The following is a 24,983-nucleotide window of genomic DNA, read 5'->3' on the forward strand; positions in this document are numbered from 1 at the left end:
CCTTTCAGTCAGTCTAGTAGTGAAGCGCGATACTCCCCCTTGATGGTCCTGCCGTTTTCCAGGTAGCCACATCATTAGATTCGAGAAAACCATATCCATGATTTTTCCTGCAGATAGAATTATTTTTCCTTTCTTTAGCGCACTTTTACCTTCTCCCATCCTGACATTAATAATTTTTAAAATGTATAGTGAACTGTATCCAGAATTCCTATCTTCAGTGATCTACAGAGAAATAATTTATTAAAAACAGTTTTATCGTTACTTCACGTCCTTCAGATTTCTACAATATTTTCAATCTCAGGTCTCAGAGATGTTTCAGGTGTTGAAAAACCATTAAATTATTTTAAGAGGATTCATTTTACCCCTAGGACTCTTTGTCAACTACTGTTTTTTTCTTCAGTTATGCATAACTTTCGTTTTATATAAACTTCTCTGAATAATTTTGTTTTAATGTTTGTAAATCTTTAAGGTAATTTTGTTTTATCATTTCAGTATAAAACAGTATTTAAATAAAGTTCTGTTCAACTGTAATAGCCAATTGTCTGCAGTAAAGTAAGAGACCATACTAAATTTTTTTTTTGTAATAATTTAATTGTCAGTTTATTCATGTGTAAAATTAATTTCTATTTAACTCATTTCCAGAGATTTATTTTTCCTTCTCTGTATGAACATTTATTAACTTAACAGCTAAGAAACATCACTTGATTAATAATTACAGTTGGTTTTAATTGTTCCAGTACATAAATAATATACATACTAGTAATTAATTGAAATATATGGTCTATTTATAATAGTACAGTTTAATTAGGTAAGATGCATTATACCCCTGGTAGATTATATATGTTAGATAATATGACAAGAAGAAAAAAAAGAGGGTGGGATTATTAAATGTCTTAGACACGTGTGGAATAAAGACAAGATCAAGTGATAATGAAGTGATTGTTCAATATTAATTATTATCTATTTTTAAACATACAAATTCACATAAATTTATTTGAAATAAATTTAACAAAAATGCTGTAATTGCTTTTTTTTATCACAATCTCCAAACTGTTAAATTGATTGAAGAATTATTTAAGTGTTTTTTCTCTTTATTATTTTACTAACAAATATGGAGCACTTTAATTAAACATACGATTATATTCTTTATAAAAAAATGTAGTAAGTTGGTTTCAAATAATCAATGGAGAAGGAGGCTATTTCTTGATGAAACTCCATCATAAACAGCTGTTGTGATTTTCTTAATTATTTTTGTGTATTTGAAATAACATATTTGTTTATTTTCTTTTGTTAAGCTAGTTTCATTAAATTATTTTACAGTTTTAGAAGTATTTTCACTTTGTTTTATCTATGCTAATGTAAGTGGTTTTTGTGGCAGTCATAAAATTGGCATGTGTAGATGTTTTTTAGTTACTTGGAGAGTTAGCTCTTTACTTAAATTAATTATTAACATACATTCTCAAGCTTTTCATAAACAATATGTTATTATGTAATCATACCAATTTAGATAAAATGGAGTAGGTAATGATTCTTCTTTCTCATAGGAATCTCAGTAAATATTTAAGCCTTTTTTTTTCAATCCTGCTCATAAATAGGTATAGTGATTTCTGTATAAATAATATCCACTGAAGAAGTGTTTATCAGAGAGTATTAGTTTGGCAGTTGATGTTTCAGTTGCTAATCACATGGTTAAAATTCTCCTTAATGATAATGATTATATTTCTGTTCTATATAAGTTAAATTTCTGAATGTTTTATTAGATAATAACTTTTTTTGGGATAATTAAACTGATTTTATTAAAACAAAATCAAACTTTGTTATTTTGCTGTTTTAAAACACTTTAATAGAACACTAAGCTTGTGATGATTGTTTAATTTATTTGCCTATGTATACAAGGTCTGTTCAGCAAATAATTGAACATTTTTAATTATGTACCATAATGATGTGCTGTTGGCAGCATTGTGTTCCGCATAATCTCCTCTCTAACAAAATGTTCTTGGGTTGTTGAAATCTCATTTTAGTTTTCGTGTTATTTATTTGAGTGCAACATGTTTAAGTATTAGTAGCGATTTTTGTAATGTGCCATTTTCAGGAGTAATGATGCAACGTAAAATTTTGCGTGAAACTGGAGAAAATTTACACAGAAACGTTTCAACTTTTGAAACAAACTTTTGGAGATGTTGCTCTAGGTCGTACGCAATGTTACAAATGGTTTTCATGATTTAAAAGTGGTAGTCAGTCGATTGAAGATGACCCTTGACCTGAAAGGCCTTCAACTTCAGCTGATAACACCGCATTCAGAAAATAACGATCTGGTGAGTGCAAATCGTCGATCGACTGTCAGAGAACTTGCAGAAATGGTGATCATCATGATTGGATCATGGCGTGATATTTTGACTGAAAAATTGAGTTACAGCAAAGTTTGTTCCTCGTTTAACGACCGAACAGCAGAAAGAACATGAGTGTATGTTTGTCAACAACTTCTTGAACAAGCCAATGATGATGAAACATTCCTTCAAAGGATCGTAACGGGAGACGAAATTTGGGTTTATGGCTGTGACATTGAGACAAAAGTTCAATCATCACATTGGATCAACAAAGGATCCCCCAAGAAAGCACGCCAATCTCAATCCAATGTCAAAATGATGCTCCCTATTTTTTTTTTATGATTTTAATGGAATCATGCAATTTGAATTATTGCCTTAAGTTGAAACAGTGAACCATGCGTACTGTCTAGGCGTTTTACAACAGTTATGTGAAAATATCCGTAAAAAGAGAACAGAGTTGTGGAGAGACAACTCATGATTCCTTCACCACAACAATGCGCCTGCACACTCAGCTTTTTCAATTCATCAGGTTTGTGCCAAAAATCAGATGACTGTCCCCTCTCGGCCTCCATACTCACCAGACCTGACTCTTTGCGATTTATTCGTATTTCCAAGATATAAATCAGCGATGAAAGGACGACGTTTTGAGGCTATTGATGATATTAAAGCAAATTCATCACGGATTTCAATTGAAGCTATTCAGGATTGCTTTGTGGAACACTGCTGGGAAAAGTGTGTAAATAAGGAAAGGGAGTACTTTGAAGTGGACTAGGACCAATAATCTGTAACATTAATAAAAAAGATTAAAAAAATAAAGTTGATTATTTTCTGAGAAGACCTTGTATTTCCATCTGAACATCTCTTGGGGTGCCCTCAGAAAATAAGAACAAGTTTTTCAAGATAAAAAAATGGGTTGTTAAATCATTCATTGTTTGCTACCCATAGGTTTGAATCATGTAGACCAATCAGAAAATGAAAAATGTTACCTTATCTATGTATTTATGAATGTCTAATCTGTACTAAAATAAGTAATTTCTTATTCTTAAAACATGACAATATTCATCTCTTTCTAACTAGATGATAGAACTGTTTTGTGTAATTAAACACAATACTTTGGCTTACAAGAAGAATTAATAAGGATGCCATTTTTAATAAATTATAGAATTATTTTTTTAAATTTTCTCAATTTATTAAAATACAACTGAAAGATTTTATTTTACGGAAGCAGTATTACTCTGTCGATGCATTTTTAAATAATAATAATTACAGAATTAAAAAAAAAAAATGCTCAAATTAATTTTCATTAATGCCTTCTGAATTGTCAATTATTTTATAGCTATATTTTAGATTTTTTATCTATATGTATCTCAACATTTTGTTTGTGGTTTATATTTGAAATAATTGATATGGATTTTAATCACATTTTTTTTTTTAATTTTATAATTTATTGTATTTTATGATGTTGGTGTGGTCAAACTTTTATCATGGTTTTCCTTGAAAAAACCAGGCAAATGGTGGGGTAATTCTCGTTTTTTTCGATGGAATATGATATCTATTCGTTTCTTATGTGTTCTATATAATATATTATTATGTATCTATCAAAATTAATTTATTTCTTATTTAATTTGATTATCTGTAAAAGAGACAATTAAGTATTATGAAAAGAAGGTTGGTTATAGTGAAGGCTAGTCAAATGACATAAGCCATTGTTTCTTAACTTGGTCTTTTAAGTTTATGTATATAAATATAACATGGAAGTTTTATATCATGTCAAAAATGTCAAACCTGATAGGATTTGAAACACAGACGCTAATATTTACAATAGATTAAAAAAAGAGATATCAAAATTAATAAATAATAAATTCTTAAGTTTTTTCACGCCTTGTAATTCAATTTTTGTTATAAATTTAGTTTTGTTTAATTTGAAAATCTTTACGTTTTAGGGTCTAAATAATTGATCTAGACCAAAAAAAATATGTATGTTTATTATGCATAATTAAGAATTTAGATTTTCTTCAGCAGTATTTTAGAGGAAACTTTCTTGAAATGTTCTTTTCCCAGCTTAGTTCGCAAAGATTTATGAGGAGAAGCTGCTGCTTTAATGTCCTGTATGACCTGCGTTGTTAAAACTGACCTGTGTCGAACATGTTTCTGGTCTTTTCTTTTTTTCCTGTTTAGCCTCTGAGATCTGTGGTTAATTGAAACCTAACCACTAAAGAACACCGGCATCCACGATCTAGTTTTCAAATCCGTGTAAAAATAACCGACGTTACTGGGACTTGAACGCTGGAACTCTCGTCTTCCAAATCAGCTGATTTGGGAAGACGCGTTCACCACTAGACCAACCCGGTGGGTATGTTTCTGGTCTAAACTTAACTTGTTTCACAAAATTTCTTAACTAACTTATGAATAACATTTTACTGATGCTTCCTTTTCAAATTTCTTCCTGAACTTTCATCAACACACAACATGAGATTTCATCTCTAAATAAGTTTCCATCACAAATACAGGTTCTTCAACAGTTAACTAACCGCATTTTAACAAACAATATATGATTATGCAAGCATGTTCAAAAGCCAATGCTTGATATAGACTGGCAATACTCAAATGTGCAGGTAGTAAACAGCCCTCCCCACTCCAGCTGCAATTGTACTTACATCTTTCACATTAGTTTACTCATCTCACACCAGTGTATGCATTTAGTGTAAACTATTGCATGATGTTAATTTGAACACTCTTTAGTATAATTGACTTTTCTTGTTCTTTGATAACAGTTTTTGAAAAAAATCTTCTGTTTATAATTAGTATCAAAAAGTGGAGAATGTATAGAGACTAATATTATCCAGGCACAGATAAAAGTGGAGAAATATATTTATATATAGAATCAGTTTTTTAAATCAGTTTTAAATGGTTGCTTATTTTTCAAAGTCTATCTTTTTATGAAATTTTATCTTTTTTATTTCCTTTGCAAAGTTTGGAATAATGTATACAAATATGGCCATGGATGTAATGAATTGAGTATATTTGGCAGATTAAAATACAGAGTGATTCACGTAGTATTAACGCCACTTTGTGAGTTCATTGTACTATTGAAAATAATGGAAAAAAAATGGGTCCAGAAATGCTTCGTTAATAAGTTATGGCTAGCAAAAGATTTTGCTCTGATTCCTAGGCAAAGAGTGAAATAAAACCATACTGAAATTCTGGGAACTCTAATTAAGAGGTAAACTTTATGGTTTTTGAAATGACAAATTGAATAAAACAGGTTTCAAAACCATATCTCCAGTAGTTTTCATAATATCTGACATAGAACAGAAAAAATTTGTTTTCTAAAAGAATTTTTTTTTTTATTTGTTATACAGAAACTGTAAAAAGACTAATAAATGATAAAATTTATTATCAAAACTTGAAGAGAATTTAATTCTGAGAAAAAAGATCTAAAATAGCTCAATAAAAAACCAACATACTTGGCGTTTATAGACCTAGAAAAGGCATTCGTTAACGTAGACTGGAATAATATGTTCAGCATTTAAAAAAAATTAGGGTTCAAATACAGAGATAGAAGAACAATTGCTAACATGTACAGGAACCAAACAGCAACAGTAATAATTGAAGAACATAAGAAAGAAGCCGTAATAAGAAAGGGAGTCCGACAAGGATGTTCCCTATCTCCGTTACTTTTTAATCTTTACATGGAACTGGCAGTTAGTGATGTTAAAGAACACTTTAGATTCGGAGTAACAGTACAAGGTGAAAAGATAAAGATGCTACGATTTACTGATGATATAGTAATTCTAGCCGAGAGTAAAAAGGATTTAGAAGAAACAATGAACGGCATAGATGAAGTCCTACGCAAGAACTATCGCATGAAAATAAACAAGAACAAAACAAAGGTAATGAAATGTAGTAGAAATAACAAAGATGGACCACTGAATGTGAAAATAGGAGGAGAAAAGATTATGGAGATAGAATAATTTTGTTATTTGGGAAGTAGAATTACTAAAGATGGACGAAGCAGGAGCGATATAAAATGCCAAATGGCACAAGCGAAATGAGCCTTCAGTAAGAAATATAATTTGTTTACATCAAAAATTAATTTAAATGTCAGGAAAAGATTTTTGAAAGTATATGTTTGGAGTGTCACTTGTATATGGAAGTGAAAACTGGACGATCGGAGTATCTGAGAAGAAAAGATTAGAAGCTTCTTTTGAAATGTGGTGCTATAGGAGAATGTTAAAAATCAGATGGGTGGATAAAGCGACAAATGAAGAGGTATTGCGGCAAATAGATGAAGAAAGAAGCATTTGGAAAAATATAGTTAAAAGAAGAGACAGACTTATAGCCCACATACTAAGGCATCCTGGAATAGTCGCTTTAATATTGGAAGGACAGGTAGAAGGGAAAAATTGTGTAGGCAGGCCACGTTTGGAATATGTAAAACAAATTGTTAGGGATGTAGGATGTAGAGGGTATACTGAAATGAAACGACTAGCACTGGATAGGGAATCTTGGAAAGCTGCATCAACCAGTCAAATGACTGAAGACAAAAAAAAAAAATAAACAAACAAACACAAGTTCAAGAAATTAACTGCTTTTTATATCGTATTTTTAATTGGTAAATAAATTAAAAACTGAAATATATTTTTTTCTGCTGATTTTAACCTTCATTATCCTTACTTCTTTTATATTCATTATCTTTTTTTTAATTCTTGTTTACTTTCAATTGCATTTTTTTCAGTAATAATTTCATATTACTCACTTCTATTCATTCATTGTTTTAGTAAAATTAAAATTATTACAATGGAATTTTATTATTTTAAATTTTTATTCTTATAGGTGTAATGCAGGCATCAAGTAGCGGTGGAATGAAGTTAGATAAACGGTATAGCCCGAGTTTTAGAGATGATTCATCACGTCCAACAAAAAGAAAACGGGATGATGTCTTAAGGTAATTATAATTTTATAGATGAGTAAAGTTATTTTATTATTGTTGTAAAAAAGTGTATATATATATATTTTATGTAAAATTATAGTTTCAGAAATTTTATAAAATTTGTTAAACTTTATCAATCAAATATCTGTTGTTTATTATTCTATTTACTCTACTCATTCCATGTAATAATTATATAATACCCTGATATACTATTGGGATAAAAATAACTTGAATTAATATTTTAAACAGCTTCAAAGTGTAAAAAAAACATAACCAGTGGTCATAAACGAAATTAATGTTTAGCTGAAATGTGCAAAAGAAGTACTCTGTGACTGTATTTTATTTAGATATAAACTAAATTTTTAAACTAGTTACTACTTAAAATCAAAGCAATTCTTGGTGATTTTTATGTTACATCCATCAAGTACATCGATATTTAAAAATAAAAATTTATCTATTTTTTTAACTGAATCTAATAAAAAGTTAAAAGGAAGTTCTTAATACAATTCATAGGGTTTTTTCTTCGTTATGTTTATTCAAGGCCAACTTTTCACTAGATTAACCAATTTTAATGATTGTAAGTTTCTCTTCACAAAGTAAGTTTCTTTGAAGTAACTTAAGTGGATGATATTTTAAACGAATAATTTTGAGGTTAAATAGATACTTTAGATAATCAAAAAATATTTATATTATATTGTCATCATTGTCGTTTATTATAGAACTATTATTTTGTAATAACATATATAATTATAGTTGATATATAAAAAAACGGTTGCCAACAAATGAATTTGATGCTTTCAAGCGCTTTCGGAATTAATTTCCTTCCTTAGGAACTCACGTTATTCATCATATTTGTAACAATAATTAAAACTTCACATGTTAATTGTATGAAAGTTATGATATTTGCATAATTATAATAGTTAATCATTGTAAATTTTAAAATTATGTCAACATAAACATCCTGTTAATGTAGTAGTCATCTTTAAAATACACGACGACCGACTGTTATAATTATGCAAATATCACAACTTTCATGCAATTAACATTTGAAGTTTTAATTATTGTTATAAATATGATGAATAATGTGAGTTCCAGAGGATAGAAATTAATTTTGAAAGCGCTTGAACGCATCAAATTCATTTATTGGGTTTTTTGATATATTAACTATAATTGTATACTTATACCAACAGGTCGTGCTTAACAAAATTATAATAACATATATGTAGCCCGATGCAATTCAGATGTTTACTGTGTTTGCAAATTAAACTTTTTAAAAAATTAGTAGAAATATTGATGATGTCTAGTGGTGAACACACGTCTTCCCAAATCAGCTGATTTGGAAGTCGAGAGTTCCAGCGTTCAAGTCTTAGTAAAGGCAGTTACTTTTATATAGATTTGAATACTAGATCGTGGTTGCCGGTATTCTTTGGTGGTTGGGTTTCAATTAACCACACATCTCAGGAATGGTCAAACTGAGACTGTACAAGACTACAGTTCATTTACACTCATACATACCATCCTCATTCAACCTCTGAAGTAATACCTAAATGGTAATTCCCGGAGGCTAAACAGGAAAAAGATAGAGGAGAAATATTGATTTATACATAAATCTTTGTACTAATTTTTAAACATTTTTGAACATTTATTATAGTGGTACGAATAATGCATTTTGGTCTATTGTACTGTTTCTAAATAAGATTTTGAATCTTTCTTTGTTTTATTGAACTTATCTTACACCATATTGTTCAGAATTAGATTCTCTACAAGTTTTGTTTAAAAGTTTTATGTATTTATTACTCATTTAACAAAGTTATTGTACGTCAAATATAAAAAACAAGTTTTTTACCCCAATTTATTGCTTTTCACACCAGATTTCTCAAAAACAGCTCATACAGCTCTGAGACCTATTTTATTTGATTTTTGAAGTCAAAAACCATAAGAAATCACTAATTCTGCTCCTTAATTAACATCCTAAAAATTATCAGGATGACCTCATTTCATACCGAGATAGCTGAAATCTAAGCGAAATCTTTCACTAGCCATAACTTGCAATGAAGCAATTTAGGATGTTTATATGTTTTTTTCCCATTATTTTCATGAGTAGAATAGGTTATGAAAGTAAGGAGAACTTTGTGACTATATATATAATCTCATTTTATATTTTATCAGGATGGAGATTTATTGCCATCTGTATTTCTTGTTAAAAGTTTTCTTGTATATAGGTTCAGTTTTTTCCTGGATAACTGGGAAAATTATACAACTTTGATTACTTGTCTTAGAGGGCATATAGGATTACTTAGGTTTTTGCCTATAGGACATTAAATTATGTGAAAAAATTTATTTATCCTTTGAGTATGGAACCTATGAGATCCATATCTGTTGGTGGCCCCCTTGAACAAAATTAAATTGCATCATTTCCACCGTGTACAGAAATCATTGTACCAAATTTCATCATAATCAGTCCAGACCGTCCAGTGATATAAAGGAAAAAGCAGGCCAACATATTTGGAATTTTTCAATGCTGACTAGAGAATTAATAAGAAAAAGTGTACTTTCCCTTATGTAATCTGCTGTAATGCAGCAGACTGTATATATATAAAAAACAAGAAAAGTAGTAAATGAAACTTAAAAAAAAAAAATACTTTTTCTATCATTTTTTTTAATTTTGATTTTTTTAAAATAAAACGAAATTAAAAAAAATGACCTTAATTAAACGAAATCTCGAGATACTGAGGGTGATCTTGCTCTACAGCCTTGATCGTTTAAGTTGAAAATTTAATGGTATCAGGGTTCCATCTATATAGAAGTAAACTGACCAACTTTGGTAAAAATCAATCTAATAGTTATGAAGATGTAAGGTGATTTGAAAGGCCAACACCAAACACACCTATGTATGAACATTAACACCCAGAAAATTTCCATTTGTTTTTTTTTGTGTTCCTTATGTGTCAAAAGTCAAGATCCAATGAAAACTGCATATGTTCAAATTGAATCGATTACAATACTTTCCCTTCTAGAGTTGTAACTCTGCTATAGAGCTATCTAGACAGGAAAGTAAAAGTATTGTCAAAAGTTTTGAATTTTTAAGTCAGGATCATCCTCAAGCAGTCAAAATATAAACAAGTATTAGAAAGAAAATTTTTTTTTTTTTACTTTGTTTTTTCTTCAAGAATTCAATTAGGGAACTGATTTATTAAAAAATATTATGAGAAAGCTTGAAAATGGAGTCAGGCTCAAAATTTGTTTTTATAAATATAATCTATCTTATGAATATATCTTAAATCCATATGAATAATAATAAGTTTATGAATAATTTTTTGATTTTTTGTTCTTTTTTAGTTAGTATATTTTATCTAAATAATTTGGTAACATTACTTGAATATACAGGGTGATTCAGGAGAATAGAGCAATACTTTGACAACTCATTACAGAGGCTAAAAATAAGAAAAAAGTTAATATAAACATAGGTCCGAAAACGCATCGTTAGCGAGTTATGCAGAGCGAAAGATTTCGCCCGAGTTTCAGTTCCTCCGGGTAAATTAAGGCTTTCTGAAATTCTGGGAAGGTCAATTAAGGGCAAATTCAATTGTTTTGTAATGGTTTTTGAGCTGGGAAATCGAAAAAAATAGGTCCCAGAACTGTATCTCTCTTAGTTTCTATGATATCCCGTGTAAAATCCCAAAAATAGGGTCAAAAAACACATTTTTTTACGTTTGACATACAATAACGTTGTTAAATTGGCGATAAATCATACATTTTTTAAACATAAATTGTAGAGAATTTAATTATAAGAAGATTGATGTAAATAATGTCGACAGAAAACAAATAAAATTTTAAACATGTAGACTTTTATTGACAACAAAACAGATTAATTTTTAAAAGATTGAAAAAACATTTTCGTTATGTACAGTAGAAAATAACTGGAGGAAGAAAGAATATTTACTGTTTTTTTATGATAATGATAAAATGCTGCTTACAAGTAGTATTTAATGTGGTTTAATAACTTTCAAAAATGCCACCGTTGTGTTAAATGCACTTTTCAACGGTTGTACTAGATTTTGTGTCGCCAGTCTAACGGTATCTTTGCGTTCCTTGATTATAGCTGCAGCGTTGAGAATGCGAGCAATCAGTTCATCGCATGTGTCTACTTTTTGCTTGTAAAACTCATTTTTCAACCATCCCCGCAAACAATAATCCAACGGAGTGAGATATGGGGATCTCGGTGGCCAATTAACCGGCCCTACACGTCCTATCCATTTACCAGCAAACTTTTCATCAAGACATTGCCTTACTTCATTAGTGAAATGTGTAGGAGCTCCATCAAGTCCGTAATACATTTCAATTCGTTTTGCTAAGGGGATATTTTCCATTCAATTCATTACGTAAAAATTCCAGATAATTTCTCCCTGTGACATGATGTTGTAGTATGTAAGAACCAATTAATTGGTCATCTATAATACCACGCCATGCTGAAAATCGTTGCTGGAAATTTGTTTCCACTGTACCATGTGGGTTTTCTTCAGACCACTGATGTACATTCTCTGTGTTGTTTATTACACACCCTGTAATACCTTGTATTACTCGCTAACGAAGCGTTTTCGAAACTATGTTTACATGAACTTTTTTCTTATTTTTAGCCTCTAGAATGAGTTGTCAAAGTATTGCCTTATCCTCCTGAATCACCCTGTATACGTATAAATTGATTCTACTGTTAATCATGGTGAAGGGTAGTTATTTAATAATTGAAAAAGTATAATATACTACTCTCTTTTAACATGTAATTTGTAATAATTTTTTTAAGAGCCGATGATGTGGGCTAAAAGAAAACCGGTAAGTGAGCGAAAACCGGCTTACTCAGTACCGGTAAGTGTTTTCTCAATCTACTGAACTTTTTTTGTTTGGTATTATTATAAAACTTTTTATTGTACATATATTGTAATTATTATTTTATTATAGTTTTATTTTATTATTTAAAAAAAAAAATATTTACTTATTTTTCTTTAATTTAATATAATTATAATTGTATTTTATTTTTCAGAATGAGAGTCCATCGTAATAAAAATGCAACTGAAATTGTAATGACTTCACCACCTCCACCTGATACAGCAAACAAGCAATGTATCCTTTTTTTTATTGCTAGATTATAACTATTATTAAAAAATTGTAATTTATGATACTCAACAATTTATTTTTTAATTGTAACTATCTTTAAATAAAAACAGTATGTAATTATTTTTCTTTTCATTTTTCTTAAAACCAATGATTTAAATTTTTTATTGTATTTTTACATCTGACTGCGTACAGGGATGCCTTGGAATCTCTGCTGAATATTGTTGACACAATGCCTCCTTACTATGTTATTATGTAACCTGGTATTAAATAAATAAAGATAAAATAAATAGTAAAAGTATCAACCGTCAGTTGTTTGACAAATATGATGTAGTTTAAATTCAATATTCCTACATTATTATGTGTATTTTAATGTTTTGAAAATAATATCTATTGATGGTATGAATTAATATTACCTACCATTTTCTATACATAATTGTCTTTGATTTGGGATTATATTCTAGGAGGTTTGAACCCAAAATTAGAAACAGGGTCGACAGGAAATTTTCCGAAGGATTTTGAATCATTCCAAGAAGAGTGAAATTATTTTTTTGCATTAATAGTTACACATGATGTGACATAGGCCTATCACTACACTCCCGAGCCAAAATTGGTGACTGTGGAGTACCACAAAAATGAAGATGAACAGCCTTGCTGTATAAAGGGCAAAACGGATCTATCTACTAGAAAATTCCTCAAAACTGTCTTTTAGAAATGGAAAGGCACATCCCAACACCATAGGGGAAGACATACCCGCCTTGTGTCGCTTACAGTCACCACACCATCCCCCCATTCCTAGCCCTGATGGGCTTTAATGGGAAGTGGAAAGGCATATTGCTCATCTATTTTCTACATGAAATTCAGACTGTGAATGCTGTATACTGCTGCCAGCTTATGAAAAAAGTGAGAGGTGTCATCAGCCGGTCAAAGATGTAATTCTCTTCTTGACAATGCCAGGCTCATACAGCCGTTATTACTCGTGATAAACTGGATGAAATTAACTGCGAAACTTCAGGACATTCCTTGTAAATCTAGAGTTTGTCCACTTGCAATTTATTTTTGTTTGGGACATTGAAGGAGCCACTGGGAGGATATGGATTCTATATCGACAACAATGTAGAGTAATTCGTGGCACAGTAGGTTTGTGATATATTCTCATACTATTTTTTTCTATATGTTGGGAAAATGTATAGAACTTCAGGGAGATTAGACAGAAAAAAGTAATAAATATGTTTTGTTTTCTATTCTATAATATTAAATGTTATAAAACTGTTGTTTAAAATGTTTAAAGCTATACATTTGACTGATGTTTATATATAGAGTCGAATCAAAACACTCACATTTACATTCAGCTAAGTATATTTGATCGTTTTACTAAGGCAGGCATTCAGTCATAGTTATACTGGAGTTTTAACTTATTCATAACTGGTAAATTATAAAAAAACATATTTATATAGCTATTTTCATTAAAAATATTTTAATTTATTTTAATTAATTCTGTAATACTTTAAATTTTATATTTTTAATTTTCTTGCCATTATTATTTTATTTTATAATAGTTTATAAATTTTTTTTATCTTTAATTTATATATTTTTTTGTATTTATTTATTTTTTAATGGCATGGAATTTAAGAAACTATTTAAATCAACTTAAACGTTAAAAAAGTTTGTTATAAGAATGTTTTAAAGAAAAACAGATATAAAAAAAGGGTTAATTAAAAGAAAATTGAAATCCCACCAATTAAAATGGGTAGTACAAACATGTAATGTTGCTTACAGCAATGATATAAATATGCATTACAAAATGCAATTTTTAATACGTTTTAAACTATATAAATTGATTGAAACCATTTTTTTTCCTAACTCGGTTTTAGTTTAAGCCGAAACAACAATATTGTCAGCCATTTTTCACTTAGATTTTTCTCCAAATATATTTATTTCTTTAGTTATACTTTTTTAATTTTTACATACAAATTATGAGTGGGAGATAGTTAATTTTTTAGTATTATTATTATTTTAATTTTCTGACTACCTCAGATTAAGTCGGATTTACATTTGAATAATTAAAAAAAAAATAATTTTATATAATTTTTTGATGTATTTCCTTAATATAAATTTATAGATTTTCTTCTTTTAGAAAACATTACATCCCGTTATACTCATCCTTGTATATTAGATTTAAAAATGGGTACAAGGCAACATGGTGATGATGCATCAGCTGAAAAGAGATCTAAACAGATTGCTAAATGTGCTGCAAGTACTTCAGCTTCATTAGGTGTTCGACTTTGTGGAATGCAGGTGAAAATAAATTTTTATTTACTATATATATAGTACAATTTATACGTGTTTAAATATTCAAAACTGTTGGGGAAGTAATGTAAAAATATTGATTTATTCAAATTGTAATATGTTTTTAAATATACTGAAATATGTAGCAGGGATACAGGAATTAACAAAATTGGAATGTGACCTAAAAGCATTTAAATAATGATGAAGATACTGTACATATAAATTAAAGTTTAAAGTTACATTTAAAAAATAACAACATAAACCCAATTCAATCAATAAATCAAAATTTTGCAAGTAGAAAACTAAAAAAAAAAAATTATTTCAAAGAATTATCAGGGAATAACTACCTAGAGTATCATTAAATAATTAAAGAGCGGTGGTCCTGGGTTTGAATCCCTGTTGGGCATGAAAGTTTTTCATATGCTACCAGTTCCACCTGGTAATGAATATAGCTGTATTGCCTCATCTAATAGAACAACAATAGTAATCATTTTACTTTTATTTATGCATATTTAATGTATTACTATTTTCATATCTTATTAGTTATAGTTCATTATTATGTAATTAGTTTGGTAAGGTGGAAGTCACAGAACCTGATGCCCATGTCTTTTTAAAAGTTCATCAAAATGGTACTTTATTTTTGAATCTCTATTTGATTTATAGTTTTAACATTGCTTAATTAAACGGAATATTGTTCTTTTTAACCAATTAATTATTCCACTTTCCTATAATTTGAATTTGGAGGCTTCTCTAGAAGTGAAGGTATGGAATATTATTGATAACATCTGACTGGGAGAGGGGTGACCAGGAATTAATTTTTCAGATGTCCACTTCATAAAATTATTGTTGTTGACGCTGTCAAAAAACTCGTTTTCCAAGTTAAAATTGCATTGGAATGAACCACATTTCTCTTCCAGCGTGAATTATGATTAAGCAGTCACCTTTATAAATCGGCACTTTTATTGCTGTACCACTATCATCCAACTAAGATTTTATCATCAAATGGGATGTTTAAATATACAATTTGTCTAAACAAACAATCGAAGAATTTTCTTTTCTAAAATCAGTAATTTTTCTTAAATATTCTATCCTCTTCCATCAGGTGTCTTCTTTCTCAATCAAAAGTTTCCTATTATTATCAGTTTTACACAACTTAAACCCTAATTCTTTCAGGATTACTTCTATTATAGTTCTAGAACCTTTAAATTGAATTCTCTTTTAAAGTTCTTATAATTTATTTATTAATGAAGGCCATTTATTATGTTTTGTGTGAAATTCTTTAATTATTCTTCTTACCACACCTTGATCTGTATAATCCACTAACTGGTTTTGAACATTGTTTATATTTTTTTGGTTTGCTGAATCAATATAACTGCAATTTAGATTTAAGAAAATCCTAGTTTTCTTCTCAGAGTTTTTGAACTTTTGATGTTGAAATCCTATGAGCTGCAGCAGTAGTTCTTTCTCCATATTCTTGAATATGTATTAAATGTTTGTCATCTTCTAATTTTATAGCTTCTTTCTTCATAAAATCATATACATTATTAACTATTTCTCGAGCTTGACTTAGGACTTTTTTTTATTCTTAATGGTGGATTTAGATTCTGCCAATGCAAAAAAAAATCTGCTAACAAAAAACACATGAATTTATTATTACACTCAAGACCTCAACTAACACACCACACATTACATAAGGAAACAAATATACCATTCGTACCGGGACATGCCATGAATTAAACTAAGTAATTTTATTGAAAGGGAAAAATAAACATTAATATTGAATATTAGTCAACAGTATGAAAAAAAAATTACATAGCTATTCTATGAATACATATAATGACTAAGCAATTACTAAATTATTATAATTTGTAGGGGAGTAAACATCATCAACTATAATTACTAGTCCATATAAATATAACTCAAATAAAATATTATGATAACCTTTATTCATATAAAGTTGTCATTAATTGTATGACTCACTTGATGGAGAGAGTGTAATAATAATATGTTAATACAAGTATAAAGTATTCTTTTTGTACTGTATACAGTAAGAAATACTTACATATAAGTATGCTAAAAAATACTTTTAAAGAAATTATTGTCAAACCAAAAACCTCTTCCTCTTTATATAATAGTAAGATGGTATATATATATGTTTATTAACGATTTTTTTTAAAGTACATTGAACTGTGTCAGTATTTAAATTAAAAGAGAGTTATATTTAAATGTGTATTAAACAAATTCTTTTGTATATTTGAACCACCTTTTCATTTTGTATTTTAATATAATTATAATTTTATATAGATAGAATCAATGGCCATGAAAAGTTAAAAAAGACTGTAATGTGGTAGTGGAGGGGATATATTATATAAAATAAGGGAAGGATAATGTCGGTTAAATCAATAAAAAAGAAGCTTATAAAAAAAGAATATAATAATAGTAATAATATTAGTTGAACAAAATTGACGTTAGATAGAAATAGATAAAAGTAAAATGAAAAATTGATGTAGTGTAATCATATATTTATTTTATATCAGCTAAAGATTTATTTAATAAGAATCAAATATATTACTCATCTAAAAAACATTTTATACTTTTAGACATATTATTCAAGTTATTTGTTTTGTTTTTTTTTTTACCAGCTTACATTTTTAAATTTATATACATACATCTAATGGGAAAATTTAGAAAAATATTTTTCAATTTTTTTATTTTCGTTTTATAATCTATGCACTTATTAAATATATTATTTTAATATAGATGTGTGTTTTGTGTTATTTTTCTTTTTATAATGTTGATTTAATCTAGTTAACCCAAAAATAGAATCATTGAAATTATTTTTAATTATGGTGATCACTATTTTAAAATATGCATTAAAGAAATTGACTACCAGTTTGGTACTTGGCTTTGCCAGTCAAATCATCTTGGTTGGCAAATAGATTTGAAGCATTTTGAGAAATGTTCTAGAGTTTGATTTTGAGAAATATACATAGACCAGATAAGACAGAAGAAGGTTATAGATTAAAATCAAAAATTGAAATATATAAAAATCAAGAAGATTTAGAATCTTCCAGATTTAGTATATATTAGGAAGAAATAATTAAATGCTACCTGAATGGGAAAAGAGAAATAAAGATCGGAAGAAGAATAGAATGTATATGTTTTGCTGATGACACGACAGTACTTAAATGAAGTTTGCGATTGAAGTCAGGGTATGAAGATCAACAAAAAGAAGATAAAATGTATGGTGTTAGGTGAAAAAGAGGAAAGAATTGAAATTAAGATAGGAAATTAAGTTTTAGAGCAGGTGAAGAAATTTCACTTCTTACGGAGCTTTATAACAAACTGATGACATGATTTGCACAGTAGAAATTAAATCAAGAGTATCAAGAAGTAAGCAGCCATTTAATAAGAAGGGAAAACTGCTGTGTTAAAAGTTAAACTTAGCATTAAGGAAGAGATTAATGAAATGTTGTAATTGGGGTGTGATGCTTTATGCAGCTGAAACGTGGATGATGAGGAAAACTTAGCATTAAGGAAGAGATTAATGAAATGTTGTAATTGGGGTGTGATGTTTTATGCAGCTGAAACGTGGATGATGAGGAAGCCAGACAGAAAATGAACTGAGGCTTTTGAGATGTGGGTGTGGTGCAGAATGATAAATTTCAGATGGCAAGACTATGTATGTAATGTGAAGAAGTATTAAGGCGAATCGGAGAGAACAGGAAAATGCTAAACATAATTGAATAGGAAAAGGAATTGGCTAGGACATTGTATAAGAAGTTGTTTATTAGTGGATGCGATAGATAAAGGCTTGATAAATGGAAGGAAGGCAAAAGGAAGGAAGAGATTTCAAATGATGGATGGGATTATGGAAAAGGGAGAATATGTTAAAACTAAGAGGTTAGCAAAGGATAGAAAAAGGTGGATAGCAGCAGCTGTGATGGGATATGTCCTAATGGCAGAACACTATGAATAAATAAACATTTAGAAACGACCATTTCAAAGACAAAATTACATTTCCTAGGTTAGATAATTTGAATGGATCCACAGTGATTAAACAAAAAAACTTTTCAATAAATTTTGGCATCTCAAAAGTTCAATTGGTTATGTTAAAGAAATGAAAGAAAAACTGAAGAATATTCAGAAAAAGACTGCCTGATAAAAAAAAAAATTGTTTAATTAGTAAACAACGTACGGGTTCCTACAGTAGAAGAGAAAGATCAGAAATATCAGTAGTCTTAATAGAGAAGATGATAAAGGAAATATAAAGAAAAGAAAAGTGGGATTGAAACAATATTAGTGTAGTTCTTAGAAGGCGAAAGAAGAAAATTTTTACATCTTATCAAACGCAGTGAATTGTGTGGGTTCATTTTTTTTTTTGAGAAGTTCCTTTTACAGTCTGATAGTAAAGTTGCTTACAGATAAGGCTTAAGTGGAATTTTTTTTTTTTTTAAATAAAAGTGGCATATTTATATAATTGGATGACCAGGGATGTACTGGTGTCAGAACGGCCTTTCCAGTACTACTTTTTGGGAGAAATAAAAAATTGTCCTTTAACATAAAATTTGTTTTAATTTAATGTCTGGCCTAAGTTTTATTCTAACATTAAATATTTATTGTTATGTTTCATAATGAAAGATATTATTTTATTATATAATGTATGACAAAGGGCACTGCTTTTGCCTAAACATATAGGCAAACAACATCAAAATTAGTTGTAAAAATGTTTAATTCATGAAAAAAAGTTAAACATTTGACATAAAAAATGTAAGTTTTATTTCTTTTCAATGTAAATATCAAAATTGAATGTATATTTTTCATAACATTGTCATGTAGCCAGCCACCTTTGGTTGTGGATCATATTCTTACGGTATACTATAATACACAAAACATTCCTGTACTGGAAAATTTACTAGTGCGCACCTCTTGGATGATAATTTTATTTTTTCTTATCATCATTTCATAGTATTGGATTGTTATAACAACAATGTTTAGATTGATGTCACATCATTTGTATTGATTATTCATGCTAGGTTAGATTAGGAAACTTAACCTAACCTTTTTTTCTATTCATTTTTGTCTCTTAGTCTTCCATTCTTTCTTTCTTATCAAGATATTTTTATTAATATCCTTTGATATATTATTATTTCATTATACAACTAACGGATCGAAAAAGTAAATGTAATAAAATGTTACATAAAACTTTTATATTGATTGTATTTTATATATTAATTACGTTTTAGGTTTACCAAGCTGATACTGATCATTATACTAAAAGAGATAAATATTGGGGTCGTGAATTAGATGAAGAAGGTTTTAAAGGTGCTTTGTACCGTTTCTTTCATAATGGTTATTCATTACGACAACATGCGATACTAAAAGTTATATCACGATTGGAAAAATTAAGAAGGGTTATTGAAAAACAAAGCAGTTATAGATTTTATTCATGGTAAGTTGCATGTTTATTTTTACAATTATAAATTTTTATTTTTTAATTATTATTAAATAAAATCTAATATTGCTCTTTTAATCATCACCTCATTAAATTTTTATTAGATTATCCCAATAAGTTAACTCTTTTATGTAAACAAAAGAAAAAAATGATAAAGGCTGTGATAATGCATGTTTATTAATGTAATATAAAAAAATATAGTTGTAAATATTCGTTTTTATTCTTTATATTATTGAATTGATGTTAGTTTTTCCTGAGATGATAAGGAGACAGTTAGTTGTTATGTATCAACAGTACTGATTTATTTATAATGAAGAAAGTAATTAAATCTTAAATTTAAAATATTTTTGATCAAAAAATATAATAATTTGCTTTTTCTTTTAATGTATTTTGTATTTTTTTGTTTTTGTTTTATTTTTTTTTTAGTTTCAACATTTTTTGCTTTTGATTTTTTTCTTTAATTTTATTTATATTTTACAGGTGAGTTACTTTTTTAATGTACTTGAATATGTATATTTATTTTATTTATATTTTTTTTTATTTATAATTAATCACTTAACAGTATAATTTTAACATTTTTGTAAAAAAATATTTGTCTTTTCTTTAAACATTAATGAAATTAAGTTCTATTAAACAAATTAAAATTGTATATCAAACACAAAACTGATTGATGAAGTCGTACTTGAAGAAGGTAACTTGTTAGTCGATTTTATTTAAGGGTAATAACAAAAGGATAAATCTATATATATATACTATATTGGATTAGAAGATTTTTTTTTATGTCCCCTCCACTGAGCCAGACCCACTGTTAAATATAACACAGTCCAAGGAACTATCCTTTAACTCTAATGGGCCTTCCTGTCCACCAGCTGAACATCCGGCAAGGCCCACCATTTGGATCTTTTACTTTATGCCTGAAATCTTCATCCCCACCCTAGGGGCCAGGTCTCGGTCTTTTGAATGCTTTATGCCTCAATTGGGGGGAGTCTCCAAGAGGATCCCCTACCGGGACTTTGGTCTTGACTCCCCCCTAAAAGACATCAATCAAGTCCAGATGATTATAGTCGCAGATTAGAAGACCAGGATTAGCTTAACTTCTCTTAAAATCACTTTAGCTGTAGGTTGGTTTTATCTTTTACAGCCATAGTTTGGGAAACGGTTTCCAGATAGTTTCTTAGATAGAGCTGGTATCACCTAATTGTATGTGATATTAAGGATACATTAAATTAAAAAATTGTTACATCCTTAATATGGATTCCATTGGATGTACATCCAAAATTAAATTAAATCTAATTAAATCTCATTAAATTAAAATCTAATAATGTGTTAAACAAAGATGGTACACCAATATATAATACGAAAGGTAAAGTTGATAGGTGGGTGGAATATATTGAAGAGTTATACGGAGGAAATGAATTAGAAAATACTGTTATAGAGGAAGAAGAGGAAGTTGAGGAGGATGAAATGGTAGAAACAATACTGAGATCTGAATTTAAGAGAGCATTAAAAGATTTAAATGGCAGAAAGGCTCCTGGAATAGATGGAATACCTGTAGAATTACTGCGCAGTGCAGGTGAGGAAGCAATTGATAGATTATACAAACTGGTGTGTAATATTTATGAAAAAGGGGAATTTCCGTCAGACTTCAAAAGAAGTGTTATAGTCATGATACCAAAGAAAGCAGGGGCAGATAAATGTGAAGAATACAGAACAATTAGTTTAACTAGTCGTGCATCAAAAATCTTAACTAGAATTCTATACAGAAGAATTGAGAGGAGAGTGGAAGAAGTGTTAGGAGAAGACCAATTTGGTTTCAGGAAAAGTATAGGGACAAGGGAAGCAATTTTAGGCCTCAGATTAATAGTAGAAGGAAGATTAAAGAAAAACAAACCGACATACTTGGCGTTTATAGACCTAGAAAAGGCATTCGATAACGTAGACTGGAATAAAATGTTCAGCATTTTAAAAAAATTAGGGTTCAAATACAGAGATGTATTTGAACCCTAATGTCAGGAAAAGATTTTTGAAAGTATATGTTTGGAGTGTCGCTTTATATGGAAGTGAAACTTGGACAATCGGAGTATCTGAGAAGAAAAGATTAGAAGCTTTTGAAATGCGGTGCTATAGGAGAATGTTAAAAATCAGATGGGTGGATAAAGTGACAAATGAAGAGGTATTGCGGCAAATAGATGAAGAAAGAAGCATTTGGAAAAATATAGTTAAAAGAAGAGACAGACTTATAGGCCACATACTAAGACATCCTGGAATAGTCGCTTTAATATTGGAAGGACAGGTAGAAGGAAAAAATACGTTTGGAATATGTAAAACAAATTGTTAGGGATGTAGGATGTAGAGGGTATACTGAAATGAAACGACTAGCACTAGATAGGGAATCTTGGAGAGCTGCATCAAACCAGTCAAATGACTGAAGAAGACAAAAAAAAAAAAAATTGATGTACATAGCTGGAATCCATGGAATACCATTGGGAGAGAAGGGATCAAGTAAATTCTGATCTGTAAAAATATTAATAAAAAAGTTCAATATGTAATAGAAAATTGATGAAATTATGCTAAGATTGTATTGAAAGTACATCCAAAAAAGTATTTTAACTCTCCAAATAGTTCATATATTCATCTCACACAAATAACTTCTTAGGAGAACTGGTTATTTTTATTCAGGATATCATATTACTGATCAATGATTTTTTGTTAATCAACACAGATAAGGATGAGAATAGTATTTCTTAAGTAAAACTTATGCCCCAGAATTATGTAATGTGTAAAGTTTTAGGTGAATTATTTAGAGCTAAAAATGTAAAAAGATCTTAAGAGAACATGATAAACAGTATTTATTAAAACTTCACAGTGCTGTGCGCTACATCTGGAATAACTTTAGTTCTATTCTGAGAAGGAAGGTTGCATTCTATTCTTGGAAGGTTTAAAGGAAAATAAAATGTTGAAAGCCAAAGTTACATTTTGTTTACTAGTGCTATCCATCATAAAAATTAAAATTTGTTTCTTGCAGTTTTTCTGTTGCATTCTGTAGGTATTGAGTAGTTACTTATTGAAAATAGAAAGTAAAATAAATAAGAATTTGTGTGTGGTTATGGTAAGAGTGTGAATGTAAGTGCACATTACCTGCCTGCAGTCCAATGATTGTAGATGATCTGCATGAGACACAATTCCTCTTGAAATCTGTTTGGCCTTATGAACAATAACAAGTATTTTATTTATGCTATGCTTATTATGGAAAATTAAGAGTAAGGTATTTCATTTTTTTTTTTTCACTGGGCTGAATACATTGCTACAGAATTGTATACAAAGCCTACCACAATATAGATATTCAGCTGTACAAGTGGAAACCTTCTCTCTGTTTTACCATATCAGGATTGCCTGTAAATTAAACATCAATATTCTTAGAGAAAGCAATTCTGAATTGTATCTCGGATGCTTTATGCGAGTCACAGACATAATAATGAATCTGATAATAACATAAAGATGTATAAATAATGAATGATTTTCTATAGAAAGTAATATGTTTTATATTTATATTTAATACACTACTTTGAAAAAAAAAATTGCATACCTACAAAAAATATGAAATGTTTCAGATAGTGAAAAAACTGTGACTTCATCTTGGAAGTTGTTTCAAGATGAAAAATTGTTAGAAAGTGTATAATACAATTTGTAGTTATGGGATCGGTTACAATCAAATTGTTTCATTTTCACACCTATATTTTGATGCTCTCTCTGTGCTAGATCGATTGCCAATATGATTGCAAATGTTATAAACATATTTCTACATAATTCACATCTGTGTACCATATGGTAAAATGAGATTTGGTGGTCCATAATTGATTTAATTTGTACTGTACCACTTTTCCGTCTTCATCATTAGTTTGCTTCCATTTATAACGAATTAAAATGAACAATCACTGTTATCCACAATGGATAAAACTGTTGTGTTTGGGTTAACATTTTAAAAAAAGAAGTAACTTTATGAGAAAGGTAGAAAAATGTAACCACATTGATTGACCAATTATGTAAGGAAACAAAATTTTAAGAAAATACTGGTAAAAATTTGATAGGGCTTAATGAACATATAATGAATACTTATACAGTCGGCGATATTGACATTTTACATAATACAGTATAGTTAAAATGAGCAACATACAATGTAAAAATGCGTAAAACAAAACAATTTAGATCGTAACCGATGCTATGAACTACAAACAGTATAACTGGAGCATATAGAAATCGCATTATTAATTAAATTATGTTACCTTAATGAAATAATGTAGTTAATTTCTTGATAATTATTTTTATTGTTAAAATTTTAAGCTGTTAAGTGGTTAAGTAATATTAATTTTTTTTTTTTCTTTTATTCGTTATTGTAAATTCCACATGACTTTGCAAAGTTGCAACAGAATTTGTTACAGGCAAGAACAAACACAATATATTGTCTCTGTCAATTGTTGATCGAAAATTCAATCAAACACAAAAGATCCACACAACACAGATTATATAAATACATCCAGTGCTCTGTGGATTCTAATGTCTGTCTGTATGAGTGTGTCCACCGCAAGGCTGGGCCAGGTTGGGCACTAAAGGTATTACTAATGTAATATACAAAGTATTTTTGATGCGTCAAAAATAATAATTTTTTTTAATTTATAAATTTTTTTTTTGAAATGATGTTAAAAAGTTTGTGTGTATAATTCGGCTAAGTTTTTTTTTTTTTTTTTTTTTTTTACAAATAAATATTTTATTTTAATATAATTAAACTACATAATTATAAGGTACTGTCCAATACTTTTTTAAATAGTACAAAAAAACACAGATAAGCTTATTAAAACCCTTTTCAATTTTA

General features: G+C 28.8%; 1 protein-coding gene across 1 annotated transcript in view; it reads left to right on the top strand.

Annotated features, from left to right (window-relative positions):
• Nucleotides 1-24,983, top strand: part of Ip6k (Inositol hexakisphosphate kinase) — a 251,687-nt gene that overhangs the window by 208,033 nt on the left and 18,671 nt on the right. The window contains exons 7-10 of the mRNA XM_075381466.1: nucleotides 7,164-7,275; nucleotides 12,299-12,378; nucleotides 14,492-14,667; nucleotides 19,905-20,110. Coding sequence (XP_075237581.1) covers nucleotides 7,164-7,275; nucleotides 12,299-12,378; nucleotides 14,492-14,667; nucleotides 19,905-20,110 — 574 coding nt within the window. The remainder of the gene's footprint in view (nucleotides 1-7,163; nucleotides 7,276-12,298; nucleotides 12,379-14,491; nucleotides 14,668-19,904; nucleotides 20,111-24,983) is intronic.

Source organism: Lycorma delicatula, chromosome 13 (assembly GCF_047948215.1).
Source record: "Lycorma delicatula isolate Av1 chromosome 13, ASM4794821v1, whole genome shotgun sequence".
Classification (NCBI taxonomy): Eukaryota; Metazoa; Arthropoda; class Insecta; order Hemiptera; family Fulgoridae; genus Lycorma; species Lycorma delicatula.